Source organism: Aotus nancymaae, unplaced genomic scaffold (assembly GCF_030222135.1).
Source record: "Aotus nancymaae isolate 86718 unplaced genomic scaffold, 86718_ANA_hifiasm-v0.15.2.pri h1tg000008l, whole genome shotgun sequence".
NCBI lineage: Eukaryota > Metazoa > Chordata > Mammalia > Primates > Aotidae > Aotus > Aotus nancymaae.
In genome coordinates, this window is record NW_026988419.1 from 6,454,249 (window position 1) to 6,472,450 (window position 18,202).

At 44.8% G+C, this 18,202-nt stretch overlaps 1 protein-coding gene and 1 pseudogene across 6 annotated transcripts in view; one reads left to right on the forward strand and one right to left on the reverse strand.

The window, feature by feature from the left end:
- Window positions 1-3,049, reverse strand: LOC105712698 (ADP/ATP translocase 3-like; annotated as a pseudogene).
- SLC19A3 (solute carrier family 19 member 3) overlaps window positions 2,970-18,202 on the forward strand; it is a 26,469-nt gene continuing 11,236 nt past the window's right edge. The window contains exons 1-4 of one of the 6 annotated variants that reach the window (XM_021666364.2): window positions 3,019-3,379; window positions 6,356-6,593; window positions 13,084-13,177; window positions 16,327-16,478. In XM_021666364.2, coding sequence (XP_021522039.2) covers window positions 13,174-13,177; window positions 16,327-16,478 — 156 coding nt within the window. In that variant the 5' untranslated portion in view covers window positions 3,019-3,379; window positions 6,356-6,593; window positions 13,084-13,173. The other 5 variants (XM_021666359.2, XM_064372919.1, XM_021666371.2 and 2 more) reach the window with 5 other exon arrangements.

Consider the following 18,202-nt stretch of genomic DNA (forward strand, 5'->3'; position numbering starts at 1 on the left):
TTAGATGACCTTCTTCAGCTCGTCGTCCAGGACCAGCAGGAAGGCGCCCCCCTTGCCCCCTTGAAGAAGGCCTTACCCGCCTGTCTCCAAAGATCTTCCTCCAACAGTCAGCGGTGCCCGTGTACTTATGTCAGCTCCTTTGCGCCGGGACTGCATCATCCTCCGCGGCTGCACCGGGTGGAAGGGGTAGGAGACCACACCGGCCACGGGCCCCACCGTCTGCGCGATCATCCAGCTCCCCACGATGTGCGTGTTCCTGGGGTCGGGGAGGATGCCCTTGGCCGTGTGGTACACGCAGAAGTAGGCGGCAGGGTAGATGATGATGCCCTGCACGTAGACGCTGGAGCCCCGATACCGGTCCCAGACGCTGTGGGACTTGGTGACCTTCGCCAGGCAGTCAGTCTCCCAGGCCTTGGAACGCGCGCTCTGTGCCCGACTTCCCCACGTCGGCTGCCGGGCGGGTTCTGGCGAAATCCAGGGGGTGCATGAATCAGAAGGAGGTCGCGCCGACCGCGCCGCAGGGAGCCAGGTTACCTGTAAAGTACCTCCGGAACGAACGGTGTGTGCTTGCCCCCGCCCCACCCCGCCAACCCCGGGAAGATTTGCTTGTACTGATCCTTGAAGGCCAAGTGGAGGGCTCGCGTGGGGAAATAGCGGATGACGTTGGCCAGGTTGCCCCTCCAAAAGGACAGCACGCCCTGCTCCTTGGGGTGCGGACGATGAGGTCCACGATGCTTTTGTGCTGCTTGCAGCAGCAGCTTGAGCCGTTGGATCCGGGCCAGGGCCGTCTTGGAGATGGCGGCGGCCATGCCTCCTGCCAGGACGCTTTTAGCAAAGGAGACGGCCTGTTCCGTGATGGTGGCGGGGCCGGCAGCGGAGCGGACATTGAAAGTGAAGGGACGGCGTCCGTGGCTCAGTCCTGCCGCTGCCGGGACCAAAAGGAATAAATAACTTCTTAATGAATAAATGATTTTATGTGTGTCGTTTTTGTTGTTGTTGTTGTTTTGAGACAGGGTCTGGCTCTGTCACCCAGACTAGAGTACAATGGGGTGATCTCAGCTCATTGCAACCTCCACCTCCTAAGCTCAAGCCAACTTCCCACTTCGGCCTCCCAAGCAGTTGGGACTAAAGGTGCATGCTACTATGCCCGACTAATTTTTGTATGTTTGTAGAGAAAAGGTCTCACTATGTTGCCCAAGCTGGTCTCGAACTCCTGGGCTCAAGGGATCCACCCTTCTCGGCCTCCCAAAGTGCTGGATTCCAGGCATTAGCCACTGTGCCCAGTCAGAATAAGTGATTTTTAAAATATTTTGTTATGAAGAATGCCAAATATATACAAAAGTGAAAAACAGTACAATCAGTTTCTAAGAACTATCACCCAAGTAAACAACAACCAACACATGGCCAATCTTTTGTCATCTATGACCCCATCCACACCCATCTCCCCACACAATCGTATGGGATCAAACTCAAATGTCACGTCATGTAATCTGCAAATGTATCATTTATGTTTCTATGCATAAATGAATTCCTCAATACCTCTCTCTGACTTAGACTATGGCTATGGGATATTAGAGAATCAGAGTAAACTTCTCAAGATCCAATTTGAACTCATCCTCATCAAGAGGTGTGGAGGAAATCATAACACCTTCAGGCTTTAAGGAAATTTCACAATACTCTCTGGGAGAACACAGCAATTTGCAAGGGCTCCTTGTGGCACAATGACCAGGGAACTCCTACACCTGATGTTCAGCTCAGGACTTTTCACAAATCACAGGAGGATGAAAATAGGAAACGCAGGACAGAGCCGTAGGATGGAAAACCAAGACACCTGGGGGTCTTTTAATCCATTTCACTTCTGCTAGTAGCCCTTAGAAGCCATGCAGTGTTTATCTTCAGGAGGGTGGTTTTCAATTCCACAAAGAGATGAACAAAAATAAAAATCTTTTTTCCATTTTAACCAAAAAGTACTTTGTAATGCTTTTTCTAAAAAATCCTCTTTTAAATAAGAAGTTTCACGTTAATATATACACTATTTGTAGGCTGAGTGCAGTGGCTCACACCTGTAATCTCAACACTTTGGAAGGCCAAGGCAGGAGGATTCTTTGAGCCCAGGAGTTCGAGACCAGCCTGAGCAAGATAGTGAGAGTCTGTCTCTACAAAAACAAAATAAAATAAAATAATGTGATGTGGTGGCACCTACCTGCAAGCCCAGCTACTTGGGAGGCTGAGGCAGGATCACTGAGACTGGGAGATGGGGGTTGCAGTGAGCTGGGTTTGCACCACTGTACTTCAGCCTGGGAGATGAAGTGAGACCCCGTCTAAAAGAAAGAAAGAGAAAAGAAAAGAGAAAGAAAGAAAGAAAGAGAGTGAGAGAAAGAGAGAGAAAGAAAAAGAAAGAAGAAAGAAGAAAGAAAGAAAGAAAGAGAGGAAGGATGGAAGGAAGGAAAGAAAGGAAGGATGGAAGGAAGGAAAGAAAGGAAGAGAGGAGGGGAGCAGAGGGAAGGGGAGGAAAAGGGGAAGGGGAGGAGAGGGGAAGGGGAGGGGAAAAGGAGGGGAGGAGGACGGAAGGGGAAGGGGAAGGGAAGGGGAGGCCTGCTTCCTTCGGCTTCACTTTCTTCAGTGTAGAGTGGGGGTCACAGCCAGCCTTGGATTCATAAGAAAGGACATATTTATAAATAAAACAAACGATCGACGTTGGATTCAGGCCATCCTGCTTCATTATGCTGAATGTCAGTGTATTACTTAAGTTGCTCCTTTCGGCGGAGTTGACTGTTTTTGCCCAGAAAACCGGCCCTGGCCCAGGGAAACCTGGGCTTCCCCACTGCGATGAAAGGTCTGGAGGCCCCGACTCGCGTATGCAAAACGTGGGGGCGTGGCCCCGGGCTCTCGGCCAGGCAGGCTCCGCCCCCGCCCCATCAAGAGCGCCTGGATCCATCCGACAGCTGCGGGTGCTGGTCGTCCCGCAAGTGAGCGATCTGGTGAACAGAGACCCCCTTATGTAGGTAAGAACATCTCCGGGGCGAATTAATTGAAGGAGCACCGTCATCCCTCGCTCTCAGCAGCGTCGCCTCCCTCTTCTCGGGTTTGGAGAGCTGGGGACGGGCTCCTGGATCCGCGGGCCTGGGCTACACTCCGAGACGCGTGAGGAGGCCCACAGCTCGCGTGCTGTGACTCACCCAAGTGGATTTGTCTGGAATTCCCATTCGCAGCCTTTTGGGAAAGCAGATTAAACAAAACCACGATTTTCGTAAAGTGCCGGCACCTCCTAAGGTTACAACCCGCGTTGGCAGATTTTAACTGAAAGGCATCTTAGCACAGAATTCCAAATTCCAATCCAAGGATGGAAAAAAGGTCTTTCCTAGTGAGGAAAATAGAGGTGAGTTTGAATTTAAGAGAGCAGGGGTTTTTTGGGGGAACCACTTGAAATTTAGTTAATTGAAACTAAAAGAAAACACTACATCTTACAATAACACTGCTGGAAAGGATACCTAGGTCATCAAATAACAGTGTGACATCTATTTACCAAATCAATGTCGCTGCAGCAAATGTGCAAAAGGTTGAGACTTTTGGAGTGCTTCAGGTTTGAAAAGGGTAAAGAAATAATGTTTTCTAAAAGTACTCTCAGGCCGGGCTAGTGGCTCACGCCTGTAATAACAGCACTTTGGGAGGCTGCGCGGGAGGATCACTTGAGTTCAGGAGTTCGAGACCAGCCTGGCCCTCGGGTGAAACCCCATCTCTACTAAAAACGCAAAAATTAGCCAGGCGTGGTGGTGGGTGCCTGTAATCCCAGTTTCTCGGAAGGCTGAGGCTGAAGAACGGCTTGAACTTGGGAGTCGGAGGTTGCAGTGAGCCGGGATCGTACCACTGCACTCCAGCCTGGTGACAGAGTAAGACTTTGCATCAAAAAAAAAAAAAAAAAAAAAAATCATGTGTTTTCCTCCTATTGAAACATTGGTGTCCCCTGTGGCGAAAGGTGTTTTTTCATCGAGGCACATATATTAAATGGACCAAAACGTAACTTTCCAAATAACTTATAAGATTATCCTAGTAGTAGCTGAAATGGACAAAAATACCAATTTCCTTCAGTCATTATTGGTAATAGAGCAACAAGACTCTTAGGGTCATGTAATGGTAAATGCATACACATCTATGTAACACGCACACAGGGAGAATCAGAGTGATTGATTACCCCACCCTGCATCATGTGTCAGAAGCTTCTAGATCACTCTGGCAGGTTATGGAAGGGAAGAGAAGAGCAGTTCTGTTGAGGTGCTTGCTAGGGAGAATGAATGGGTCAGGGGAGAAAAGAAGCTACATTATCTTGTGAAAGGGTCTGTTCAGGCGTGGGTATATTCTTGGTCTTACAGGGAGGGGAAAAGAAACAATTGTTCCTTTTGGTGGGTCTGGATCTTAAGCAGATAAAGGCTCTGTCGAGCTAGGAGCAGGGAAGGTCAGAGAGACCTTGATGTCTCCAGCATGTCAAAGTCCCGTATTTTGGGGTATCAGCTTCTGAGTCCTAGCACTCACGAAACTGGTGAGGCTGTTATAGCCAGATTAAAGATGAATCCAAAGAATGGGTATGTTTGTAGATCAGGAATATCGAATATTGAAATATAGTCCGGGAATATTGAAACTGGCTTTCCATGGGGAAAGGAAGACTTGTCCTTCACTGGATAATTTTATTTGCACATCTACAGATAATAAAGGATTTAACATTGCTATCTGTTGTTAAAATTTACAGAGTTGTTAAATAGCTCCAATGATTCCTAATTTTTCTTTTCTTTACTATTTTCTTTCTTTTTTTTTTTTTCTAATGGATGAGAGGCTTCTATGTTGCCCAGGCTGGCCTCGGACGTGCAACATCACCTCCTTATGCGCCAGGACAACTGGCCTGAGCCACCGCGGCTCCCCTTCATTTTTCTTTAATCCGAACTTTTCCCTGCAACCCCACCTTCTCTCAATGTATCTAATCAGATACTTCCACTGCATCTCAATGACTAGATGGTCAGCTGACTTTCCTTTTTTTTTTTTTTTTTGTTTTGATTTTGGTTTTTGGGTTTCTTTCACTCTGTCGCCCAGGCTGGAGTGCAGTGGTGGGATCTCCGCTCACCACAGCCTTGACCTGGGCTCAAGCAATTCTCCCACCTCAGTCTCCCAAGTACTTGGGACTAAAGGGCACATGCCACCACACTCGGCTAATTTTGTATTTTTAGTAGAGACGGGGTTTCACCACGTTGGCCAAGAGGGTCTCGATTTCCTGACCTCAAGATCCACCCACCTGGCCCTCCCAAAGTGCTGGGATTACAGATATGAGCCACCACGCCAATTTTTGTATTTTTTATAGAGATGAGATCTCGCCACTTTGCCCGGGCTAGGGTCAGTTGACTCCCTAAGATGCCCCCATAAGTTTTATGGTTTTCTTACGCATATTCTTCCTGCTGCACCTAATACTAGATTGATCTGAACATAAACATAGAGAATAAACAGAATTTGGAAGGCAATAATTAATTTACCAGCAAATACCTCACACAAATTAAAAAGAATGGTACTATATATGAAAAAATAAAATCTGAAGCATGTTAAAGATCACTTAGGCCGGGCGTGGTAGCTCACACCTGTAATCCTAGCACTTTGGGAGGCCGAGGCAGGTGGATTGCTTGAGGCCAGTTCAAGACCAGCCTGGTCAATATGGCAAAGCCCCACCTTTACTAAAAATAAAAAATAAATCACTTGTTTCTGCTCTTACAAAAACCAACAACACGGCCGGGCGCGGTGGCTCACGCCTGTAATCCCAGCACTTTGGGAGGCCGAGGCAGGTGGATCACAAGGTCAAGAGATCGAGACCATCCTGGTCAACATGGTGAAACCCCGTCTCTACTAAAAACACACAAAATTAGCTGGGCATGGTGGCGCGTGCCTGTAATCCCAGCTACTTGGGAGGCTGAGGCAGGAGAATTGCCTGAACCCAGGAGGCGGAGGTTGCGGTGAGCCGAGATCGCGCCATTGCACTCCAGCCTGGGTAACAAGAGCGAAACTCCGTCTCAAAAAAAAAAAATACAAAAATTAGCCGGGCCTGGTGGCGGGTACCTGTGTGTGGTCCCAGCTACTTGGGAGGCTGAGGTGGGAGAATCACTTGAACCCGGGAGGCAGAGGTTGCGGTGAGTGGAAATTGCACCACTGTACTTCAGCCTGGGAAATGGAGGAAGACTCTCTCTCAAAAAAAAAAAAAAAAAAAAAAGAATAGTCAGGGGAAGGTGTTATTATCTCTCTAATCACTTGTGTTTCAGAAAGATCTGAATCTGGGTGTCTGCTTTTTTTTTTTAAATGGGATTTCAAATGACATTGGCTGCAGAAGAGGGTTGGCTCCAGTACGTAAAGCCACCAGAAGAGGATGGGCTTCTGCGTATAAAGCTATTGCTCTTGGCAGCTGTCTCTGAAGGAGGAGGACGAGAGACGCCAGGGAGAGGAAGGGGTGTTGTGCCTGGGATTTTCATAGTGGTGGGCAGCAGGAAGGAGAAGAAGTTGAATCGGAAGGCAGGAAACCAGCATGGTTCTAGAAAGAAAGAAACGCTGGGCACAGAAAAAAACAGGTAACTCTTATTCTATATGTATTAATTGAAGAGTGTTATACGTGGCCAAACTTACAAGGTTTATTGGCCTGTCCGAGCTTTGCTTTATGGGCATGTTTTCATCAGAAATTTTCTGGGACAGACTCAATTTCAAAGATCCTGTTTGGTTTTCCTATTGTATGGAAGCCTTGCCCTGATGTGGAATTTGAAATAACCTTAGTCATTGCACCGCTGGAAGAAGCCCAGAGCTAGAGAGAGTAGAGCACAGTAAAATGCTTTGGATGAGGGAGAGTAGAATGCATTTTTTTAAGTTGAGGTATAATCTACATGCAAACAAAGATTTTAAGTGTTTGTAATTGTATACACCCATGTAACTATATCCCATCAAGATATAGGATATTTCATCAACTCAGAGAGCTCCCCCGTGCCCTTTACCATCAGTTCTCACCTACCCCTGCCTCCAGGATGACCGCAGTTGTGATTTCTTTTTCTTTTGTCTTTTTTTTTTTTTGAGAAGGAGTCTCACTCTATCACCCAGGCTGGAGTGCAATGGCGTGGTCTCAGCTCACTGCAACCTCTGCCTCCCAGGTTGGAGCAATTCTCCTGCCTCAGCCTCCTGAGGAGCTGGGACTACAGGTGCGAGCCACCACACCCAGCTAATTTTTGTATTTTAGTAGAGATAGGTGGTTTCACTATGTTGGCCAAGCTGGTCTCGAACTCCTGACCTCGTGATCCACCTGCCTCTCAACCTCCCAAAGTGCTGAGATTACAGGCCTCAGCCACCATGCCCAGCCGCATTTTGTGATTTCTATAAGCATGAAGTAGTTTTGACTGTTTGGGACCTGGCATAAACGGAATCTTTATGGTTATGTCCTTTTTGTGTCTAGATTCTTGTATGCAGGATGATGTTTGAGACTGGTTTATTTTCTTCCATGTATCAGTGATTTTCTTTCAAATTATCTTTATTGAAGTACATCTTTTTATTTTTATCTGTTTTCTGTTGCTTATAACAATACCTGAACGTGGGAAATTTATAAAGAAAATGGCTTTCTTTCTTTCTTTCTTTCTTTTCTTTTCTTTTTTTTTTTTTTTTTTTTTTTGGTGACGGAGCCTTGCTCTGTTGCCAGGCTGGAATCTCAGCTCACTGCAACCTCCACCTCCTGGGTTCAAGCAATTCTCCTGCCTTAGCCTCCTGAGTAGCTGAAACTACAGGCATGCACCACCACACCCAGCTAATTTTGGATTTCACCATGTTGGCCAGGATGGTCTTGATCTTTTGACCTCCTGATCCGTCCTCCTCAACCTCCCAAAATGCTGGGAACACAGGCATGAGCCACCGTGCCTGACCTAGTGTTTTATTTCTTACAGTTATGGAGGCTGCGAAGTTCAAGGTTGAGGGGGCACATTGGTGAGAGCCTTCTTCCTGGTATGGACTGTAAAGAATTCCAAGACGGCACAGGCATCACATGGTTCAAGGGCTAAGGCTGCTAGCTCAGGGCTTTCTCTTTCTCTTTCACAAGTTCCCCTCCCATAATAGCTCATTAATCCATTAACCTTTGACTCCATTAATTCATGAATGGGCTAATCCATTCATAAGCACAGAGCCCTTCTGAAAAGCCCCACCTCTTTTTTTTATTTTTTTACTATAGGGTCTCACTCTCCAGCCCAACTTGGAATACAATGGTGCAATCATGGCTCACTGCAGCCTTGACATCCTGGGCTCAAGGATCCTCCTGTCTCAGTTTCTCAGTAGCTTGGACTACAGGCATGAACCACCATGTCCAGCTAATTTACTTAATTTTTTTTGCAGAACTGTGTTCTTGCTATCTTGACCAGTCTAATCTTTAACTCCTGGCCTCAAGCAATCTTTTTGCCTCCGTCTCTCTAAGTGCTGGGATTATAGGCGAGAGCCACTGCACCGGGCCTGGTATTAAGATTCAACATGAGTTTTGAAGAGGACAGATATTCAAACCATAGCAGTATGGTTTACAAACAAGCAAATGTATAATGTAAGTGTATAGTATTAATACATGAGTTTGGACGAATGTTTGTAACATCATCACAAAGTGTAGAGTGTTTTGGTCACCCCAGGAAGTTCCCCTGTGCTCTTCTGCTGTCACTCCCTTCCCTACCCCCCACCCCAGGCAACCACCAATCCAATTTCCATCACTACAGATAAGTTTTGCATATTTTAGGACTTTATATGTTAATGAAATCATGCATTTTTGTGTCTGGATTCTTTGGCACAGCAATTTTTTTTTTTTAATATTCATTCAAGTATTTGCAATAGTTCACTCCTTTTTATTGCTAATTAGTATTGGTTGCCAAAATTTATCATTGTTTATTCATTCCTTGTTTAATGGACATTTAGTTACCTCTCTTTTCTCACTAACAGTAATATTAGTAAATTAGCTTAGGTCCAATATGATTCCCCAATGCATATACAAACAATACTTGAACATTGGTGTGTGTACAAGTATGGAAAGAGCTTAATCTGCACAATGACTCTGAGTTAAGGCTCACTGAAGGAAATACAGCAGCGGACCCAGCCTTCATTTGTCACTCACTCCAAAAGGGATCCTGGCAATGAAGTAATTTTTTTTGTTTCCCACTAAAAACAAACAAACAAAAAAACCCTTAATTTTTCTGTACCACAGAATTAGGATGACAAATGAACTTATCTTGTAGTCACTAGAAGAAAATTGGGAGTTTCAGAGATAGTTTCAAAAATCAACTGGACACTTAACAATCAATTGTTAAAGCATTTGTCTGTGAAAGAAGGGTAGCTTGCAGCCAGCTGGAAAGTTTTGGTTTTTGGGGTTTTTTCTGTTGTTGTTGTTTTGTTTTGTTTTTAATAGAGACGGGGTCTCACTATGTTGTCCAGGCTGGTCTCAAACTCCTGGGCTCAAGCAATCCTCCCGCCTCAGCCTCCCAAAGTGCTGGGATTATATAGGCATGAGCCAATGTGCCTGGCTGCCAGGTGGGAAGAACTATTTAAGGAGATGATTAAAAGTGGAAAAGCCAATGACATGGTAATAATTGAAATAAAAGAAGAAAGAAAAGAATTGAACTCTGATACCAAGAGACTACAAGCATGTAGTAGATTGCAGTAAAAGAAATTTTGCAAACATATAGTAGGTTGCAAGGTAGATAAAAACAAAAATCGTGAGAAGCCATTTCTGCCCAATTCATTCATAGTCAAAATACAAGTAAACTTTAAATTTTATGGGAGATTTCAAAAAAACCTAAGAGCATTTTCAAATGAAGTAGGATTAGGTATGCTAGCAAGATTTATTTTTCAAATGGCTGTGGCACCCCACACACCCCAAAGAGGAGGAGGCAGCAGTGAGCGGTGTGGCCTTATGTGGAATATGTGGCAATGGGCTCAAAGCAGAGATTCAGGCTGGGTGTGGTGGCTCACATCTGTAATCCTGGGCTTTGGGAGGCCAAGGTGGGTGGATCACCCAAGGTCAGGAGTTCGAGACCAGCCTAGCCAACATGGTGAAATCCCGTCTCTACTAAAAATACAAAAAAATTAACCTGGTATGGTGGTGTGTACCTGTAATCTCAACTACTCAGGAGGCTGAAGCAGGAGAATCACTTGAACCCAGGAGGTGGAGGTTGTAGTGAGCTGAGATCATACCACTGCACTCCAACCTGGTGACAGAGGGAGACTCTGTCTCCAGAAAAAAAATAGACATTGAGAAAAGCTGGAGGCAAAACAGTAGAGAAATGAAGCATCCCTGGTGGGACAGCTGTGGCTTTTTTCACAACATGAAAAATAATTATTTTTATTTTTTAAAATTATTGTATTATTTTTATATCTTTTGAGAACAGGGTCTTGCTCTATTGCCCAGGCTGGAGTCCAGAGGCACCATCTCATCTCACTGCAACCTCTGCCTTCCAGTCTCCAGCGATCCTCCCACCTCAGCCTCCCAGGTAGCTGGATTACAGGCGCGCATCACTATGCCTGGCTAATTTTTGTATTTTATGTAGAGACGGGGTTTCACCAGGTTGCTCAGGCTAGTCTCGAACTCCTGAGCTCAAACAATCCACCTGCCTTGGCCTACCAAAGTAGTAGCATTACAGGCATAAGCCACCGCGCCTGGGCAAAAAATAATCACTTTCCTAGCAGCAAAAGAAGAAGAGAACACGTCAGTTCCACGGCAATTGAAGTGGCCACTTGCCATGCAAAGGTGTTGGCTCATTCAAAGTCAAAGGTGCTGGCTGGATCAGCGCCTCTGTGTATCCCTACAGTGTCCGTGGTCATTTTCTTCAGGGCCCACGTGGTGTGCTGCAACAGGGTCAGGGGGCAGGTACACTCTGGTCTGCTGTGCAGGTGGAGCAGAGAGACTGTGACCTGCCCAGGATCACTGTGGCTCCGGAGTGGAGCCAAGGCCAAAGCTCAGGGTTCACCTCCCCCATCTGCTGTTGTAGCTAACGCTGTGCCGCTGCAAACTCTCCCGTGTGTCCAAGGCCACCAAGGTAAGGTCTGTTGTGGATTTAGCTGCTCTGAGTCTCTGCTAAAAGGAGCAGCTGATGAATTCACCCTTCCTTTTTACTTCGGCATCTTCACTGCATGTTTCAAATCATGAGAGCCTGATAGGCTGACTTGTTTGGCGAATGTGCCTTTTTCTGTTGTTGTTATTAACACAGTCATTCTCTGTTGCCCAGGCTGGAGTGCAGTGGCGTGATCTCGACTCACTGCAACCTCCATCTCCCGGGTTCAAGCGATTCTCTTGCCTCAGCCACCCAAGTAGCGAAATTACAGGTGCTCGCCACCACGCCTGGCTAATTTTTGTGTTATTAGTAAAGACAGGGTTTCACTACATTGGCCAGGCTGGTCTTGAACTCCTGACCTCAGGTGATCCACTCAACTCAGCCTCTCAAAGCACTGGGATTACAGGCATGAGCCACTACACTCAGCCTTTTTAAATTTTTAATCTACTGCTTATACGGTGTTCTTATTCCTTTTTAAAAAGTGATGGAGCTTATAGTAATGGGTGAGGATTACTGCTACAGGAGCAACTTTTAAAAGGATTATCTTGTGATTTGGAATGCACAGAAAATGAAGGGGACAGGTAAACATCTGGCTCTCACAGGTATGAACTCAGAAAATCAAGTCAATTCAGGTCCTTACCTTAGAAGCAATGGAAGCAAAGGGAAGTCTAGAGCGCTTTTTAGAGGCAGATAATATTATGAGTTCAAAATGGAATGATAAATGGAAAAATGACAAAAAAAAAGGTCTATTCTAGAATAATATTTTGTTGTGGGGGATGTGATCCTCCCAGACAACACAGGTGGGACATGTGTTCATAATTAGTCCTGTTTTTCCCTCTGCAATTTTTTTTTTCGACAGGGTCTCACTCTGTAGCCCAAGCTGGAGTGCAGCAGCATGATCATAGCTCACTGCAGCCTCGAACTCCAAAATGATCCTCTCACCTCAGCCTCCCAAGTAGCTAGGATTACAGGCATGCTCCACCACTGCAAGCTAAATCTTTGTTTGTTTTTCATCAACTTTTACTTTAAGTTATGGGGTACGTGTGCAGGATCTGCAGGTTTGTTATATAGGTAAATGTTTGGCATGGTGGTTTGCTGCACAAATCAAGTCATCACCTAGGTATAAGCCAAGCATTCATTAGCTATTCTCCGCCCCCCACCCCTTGTTCCCTTGACAGACCCCAGAGCGTGCTGTTCACCCCTATGTGTCGATGTGTTCTCATCATTCAGTTCCCATTGGCCAAATTGTGGAGAAAAAGGAATACTTTTATATTGTTGATAGGAATGTAAATTAGCTCAACCATGTGTAAAAAAGTGTGGCAATTCCTCAAAGATCTAGAAGCAGAAATACCATTTGACCCAGCAATCCCATTACTGGGTATATACCCCAAAAATATAAATCATTCTATTATAAAGATATGTGGGGATCGCTCCCATGTGAGGCCCCTCGGAATTGGGCCTCACCATATGGTGAGCTTGAGCCCGGACACAGTTTCTTGTTGGAGGCAGTCGAGATCGGGGAAAGTTAAACTGAGATCAAAGGATATCTAAAAGCAACTTTGCTAGACGATAAGGTGATACCTATGTGGTCTGAGAAGACATTGTGTTTATTTTCTGTTTCTGCTTTTTATGACTTTGTCTACCCATTTGCTGGGTCCTGTGCTTGTTCTTGTGACTGCTGTTTGCTTAGATAACAGGCTTACGGCCTCTCTGGTGCCTTGCATAGATAGTTAACTTTTTAACTTTAGCTTTCCCCAACCTGATAATGAGACCCGTCTGGATGACTTGATTGTATCGGATTGTGTACCTGATTTTACTATTGTGTTATCTGCTGCCTAAGCTTGTATCCCAGGACTTTCTGTTCCCTTTGATGTATGAGATATTGGTGTCTGTTCCTGCAAACAAAGTAGGACAAAGATATATATACTAACTGTGTGCAAAAATAAATTTGTCATTTGAGCAAACGGCTCACTTGACCCTCCGGACCTCTCTATTCTTTCTTTTCTTCCAGCGCACTCCCCTATTCAGGTTGGAACCCTCTTGCTGGCCAAGAGTCCCCGGCAGACGTGCCGGCTGACTGGGAGCCCAGAAAGATACATGAATGTGTATGTCCTTTTTTTCTTCTTTTAAGAGATAGAGCCTCGCTATGTTGTCTAGGCTGGTCTTGAACACCTGATCTCAAGCAATCATCCTCCCTTGGCCTCCCAAAGTGTTGGGATTACAGGCATGAGCCACTGAGCCCAGTCTCCCTCTACAATTTCTAACTTAGTGCTGTGTCCCATAGTAAGATAGTGGACATTATGGTCACCTATTTGTATTTATATATTGCTGACCCACACAGAAGTTTCAGAAAAAAAGCTTAGCCTTTCTCTGCAATGCATTCTGATAGTTAACATTTTTTGTACCATTAAAAAAATCGTGTAATTCAGCACTTTGGGAGGCTGAGGCAGGCAGAACGCCTGAGGTCAAAAGTTCAAGACCAGCCTGGTCAACATGGCGAAACCCTGTGTCTACTAAAAACACACAAATCAGCTGGGCATGGTGGGTGCCTGTAATCCCAGCTACTCCGGAGGCTGAGGCAGGAGAATCACTTGAACCCAGGAGACAGAGGTTGCGGTGAGCCGAGATTGCACCACTGCACTCCAGCCTGGGCAACAGAGTAAGACTCCATCTCAGAATAATAATAATCATCATCATCATCCTGTTTGCAACCCCATTCTAAATTTCCTTGGCACAATAATATGAAAATCACTTTTTTAAAATAAACTGAAATTGGATTTTTTTTTTTTTTTTTTTTTTTTGAGACAGGGTCTCACTCTTGCCCTGGCTGGAGTGCAGTGGTGCAATCACGGCTCATTGCCACCTTGATCTCTCGATCTCAAGTGACACTCCTGCCTCAGCCTCCCAAAGCACTGGGCACCATGCTTAGTTTATCACGGGAATATTAAGGATATAGCCAGGCTCTCTCAACAGAGGGTAGAAGGAAAGATAGCTGAACTTGGAATTAGGAAAACTGAGGCCAAGTCTAGGCTCTGACGTTTGTTGAAGGTGAAAACCAGCACAAATCTTACCACCTCTAGCCCTCCACCTCCCCATCTATCCAGTGACAACCACACCACCTCTCTATGCCTCACAGAATGCTCGAAGAAAAATTAAATCATTTTCCAAATGTAAAAATTATTTTAAAAGATTGTATAAGTAATTCAATTATCATAGTCCTGGTCATAAATGGCAAAGCACTTGCAGAGTTGAAGATCTTCCTGCCATTTAAGGGATGAAGCTAGGAAGTGAGATGAAGCACTCAGGAAAAGCAGACAGCGTTTGCATTTGTTCTCAGTGGTGAGGCATGACTCATACACTTCCTTCTGTAAGATTGCCTTCCCTAACTTCCGGATTCTTGACTGTACCTGACGCTTCTCTCTTTCCACCCTTATCTTACTTCAAGTAGGCTATAGTTGCTTGTTTATTCAATTCATTCAGCATCTTCCTTGAGTGCTATGTATTAGGTGCTATGCTAGGCACTTAAGGCAAAGCAGTGAACCAGGCCACCTGCTCTGCCCTCCTGGGCTTGTGCTTTAATAGGGCATGTATTATGTAAGTTTTTTTCTGCTTGACCTTCACAACTAAATCGATTTGGACAGCAGTATTAGAACCATAGAAACAAAGAGATAGATAATCCAGCAGGCTTTTAGCAGCCTGGGGATCATCATGGCATAGTCCTAGGTCTCAGATGCATGGAGAAGATAATGACCTGGATGTAATGAACAATCCATGGTCAGCAAAGATGGAGAGGATACTCTGGATGTAGAGCCAGCAGATGCCACCCCAGCAAGTCCACTCTTCAGAAGATGACCAAGCCTCAGTCATTACCCATCCAGGACAGCCATCCTATAAGATCGTTAACAACAAAGAAATTGCCAGCAAACTTAGCAGCATTCCAGGAAGAAGAGAAAGCCCTGTTTTCTGGGCTAAAGGAGCAGGTGAACAATCACTCTAATTTGCCTTTGGCAAAATTTTCACATCCTCAGCATTACTCACGATTGCGGTAATCCTAGTTTCAAAATCTGATTGCTCTTACCTCTCCACTGCTTGATCAAGGGCTTTGTTGACATAAACAGCGTTTACCCTATAAAACTTAACAGAGGAATTATGCAGCTGTCTGGGGTCACCTTGGGAAAGAGTAGGGTGAGTGGCAAGCTGCAATGATGTCACCCAGTAGGTCCTTCCTACCTTACACCCCCTTCCTACCTTCCCCACCCACTGGATTCCTGGAATTCCACCCAGGTGACTTGCTATTCTGAAATGAGAATGCTTCTCCAGCTCTCTCGTCTGCTTTCAAACTGTAATTGACCCTAAAAGCTCTATGAAACCATAATCTTTAGTATGAATGTGTTTATAAATACACGTTTTTCCCCTCACTGTGGTTGTCATTAGGTTAATACCAGCAGCTGAGGGGGCGTACAGAACGAGGGAGAGTGGAGTGGGTGAAAGGCTCCTGATGGGAGTAAGGAGACCTGGATTCAGATCTTGATCATGTGGTTTGAAGCCAGTGTTTGGGCATCTTGGCTCTTCCGTATGCTCCTCTGAGAATGTGGGAAAATACCTGTTTTACAGTTATTATGTAGATTTAAGGAGATAGTATGCAGAAAAGCATCATACAGCAAATTAGTTTTCTTCCTGTAAATTATCTGAGAGAAATTAACCACATGCAGGATCCTCAAAAATCTCTAAGAGTTACAACAAGGTAAAGCTTGAGCTAAAATGTGGAGGAATTAGTGAATTTTCCGTGCACATGATAATTCACATGAGAAGGCAAGATGTTTTCAAATATAGCCACCATAAAATGGTTGTTGGGTTTGTTTTTTGTTTATTGTTCCTGTGCAGTGATAAATGAGATCCTCTATTGGGTTTTATTTCTAACGCTTGAATTTCAAGCCATTTCCTCACTTGAGGTCAGGAGTTTAAGACCAGCCTGGCCAAGATGGTGAAACCCCATCTCTACTAAAAATAAAAAATTATCAGGCATGGTGGTGTGCACCTGTAATCCCAGCTACTTGGGAGGCTGAAGCAGGAGAATCGCTTGAGCTCAGGAGGTAGAGGTTGCAGTGAGCCAAGATCACACCACTGCACTCCAGCTTGGACAACAGAGTGAGACTTTGTTTAACAACAACAACCGCAATTAGTTTTTCATCGCATGGAAGATGCTAAAAAGAATAAACATCACTTAATTTTCTCTTTGTTTCCATTTGATCAGCCATGGATTGTTACAAAACTTCACCAAGCAATTCCTGGATTTACCCCACTGTGATCCTCTGCGTATTTGGTTTTTTCTCCATGATGAGACCCTCAGAACCATTTCTTATCCCATATTTATCTGGACCAGATAAAAACCTGACCAGCGCAGAGGTAAGTTAACATAAATACATATCTTAATGTGTGCATTTATGTTTTAATTTTATAGGACTTGAACAAGGATACAGGGCTTCACTCAACTTGAAATAAGATGAATACATTGAGCTTAATGAGCCTGATTTTTATAATATTTGTCATATAATAGAACTTTTCAAACTATTTCTCCTTCATACTTGCAAAAAATTGCAGCCAAAACACATTACATGTGTTACCAGATTTTTAACTTGCATAGAGTTCTAACATTTGTGTTAATGATAAGAACCTTTCAGGTCTCCATTGATTCTATTATACTAATCCTAAAACAGCATCACTGTCAGGCACAGGATCTAGAGCTAAATAAACTCACAGGCTGCTAATAAGCAGGATCTCATAAAGAACTGTGGTATTTCTTTATGACACCATTTACCAGCAGGTGAGCCATTAACAGCTTTATCTCCCAGCCCCTGCCTCCTTCTCTGGAATGCCAGATTCTCTTACTTAAAAGATCGACGCCTTTCTTTTTACTTTTCTTTTTTTTTTTGAGATGAAGTCTTACCCTGTGTCACAGGCTAGAGTGCAACGGCGTGATCTTGGCTCACTGCAACCTCCGTCTCCCAGGTTCAAACGATTCTCCTGCCTCAGCCTCCCGAGTAGCTGGCACTACAGGCATGACCCACCATACCCAGCTAATTTTTGCATTTTTAGTAAAGACAGGGTTTCACCATGTTGGCCAAGCTGATCTTGAACTCCTGGCCTCAAGAGATCCACCCGTCTCGGCCTCCCAAAGTGCTGGGGTTACAGGCGTGAGCCACCACCCCTGGCCTCATATTTCTTTATAACAAGTACAACAGGAAAATGCACTGACCGAACTACAAAACTATCCTGGGCTGATTTTACAATCTCCAGCCTTAGCCTTGAAAACACTATGTAAACTGTGTGGCTTCATCTACAAGGCTAATTGGTGCCTCCGATGGTGAGGTGACAAGGACAGAAAGGCAAGCTTGTTCTGTAGTATCAGATCACTGAGGGACAGCCCTGTTTCAGAGTTGCTCAGGTTGAAGCATGCCACAATTAAGACAACAAAGAACAGATGCAGGAGCAGAAGCAACTCAATGAATCCATGGGGATCTGCTTCTGCAGCAACTGTGGACCAGTTAATAGACCCTCCCTCCACGGAGCAGCTCAGTTGTGGGGTCTTTGCTCTGTGCCCTCCTACTTTCTCCAGCAACCTCAGTGATACAGGTGTCAAGGTGGGTAAATTCAGTGATTTGAGAGGCTGCTGCACTCACCCATCATGCCCCACAGATCAGCAATTCCAGTCCTTCCTCCCATGAAAATTGAGATTCCCATGCATTTCTGTCTAAATGCCTGAGATGGCCCATCTTAAATTGAGGCATAAACAAATCAGCAGAATTGTTGGGGGAGCAGGGGGAAGGTTGGGAACCTAGCATATTTGCCCAAGAAGGACAATGAGATATATTACTTGCTTCCAGTCTATAATTTGGCAAAGTTATTTACTCTTTCCCTATCTTCCTATATCTTTCCAGACATTGGAAGGGCTGAAATGGTTGATGTAGTGATAGATCATATGAAAATAAAGGCTGTTGGATTCTTTTAACATTGTAGTCTTTTATCTAATGTTAGTATTTGTACAGGAAGAAAACGGTATTTTTTAAGAATCTGAAAAACTTGGAAGCGTCCAAAAACTTTTTAACTCATCTACTTACTCACCTGTACAT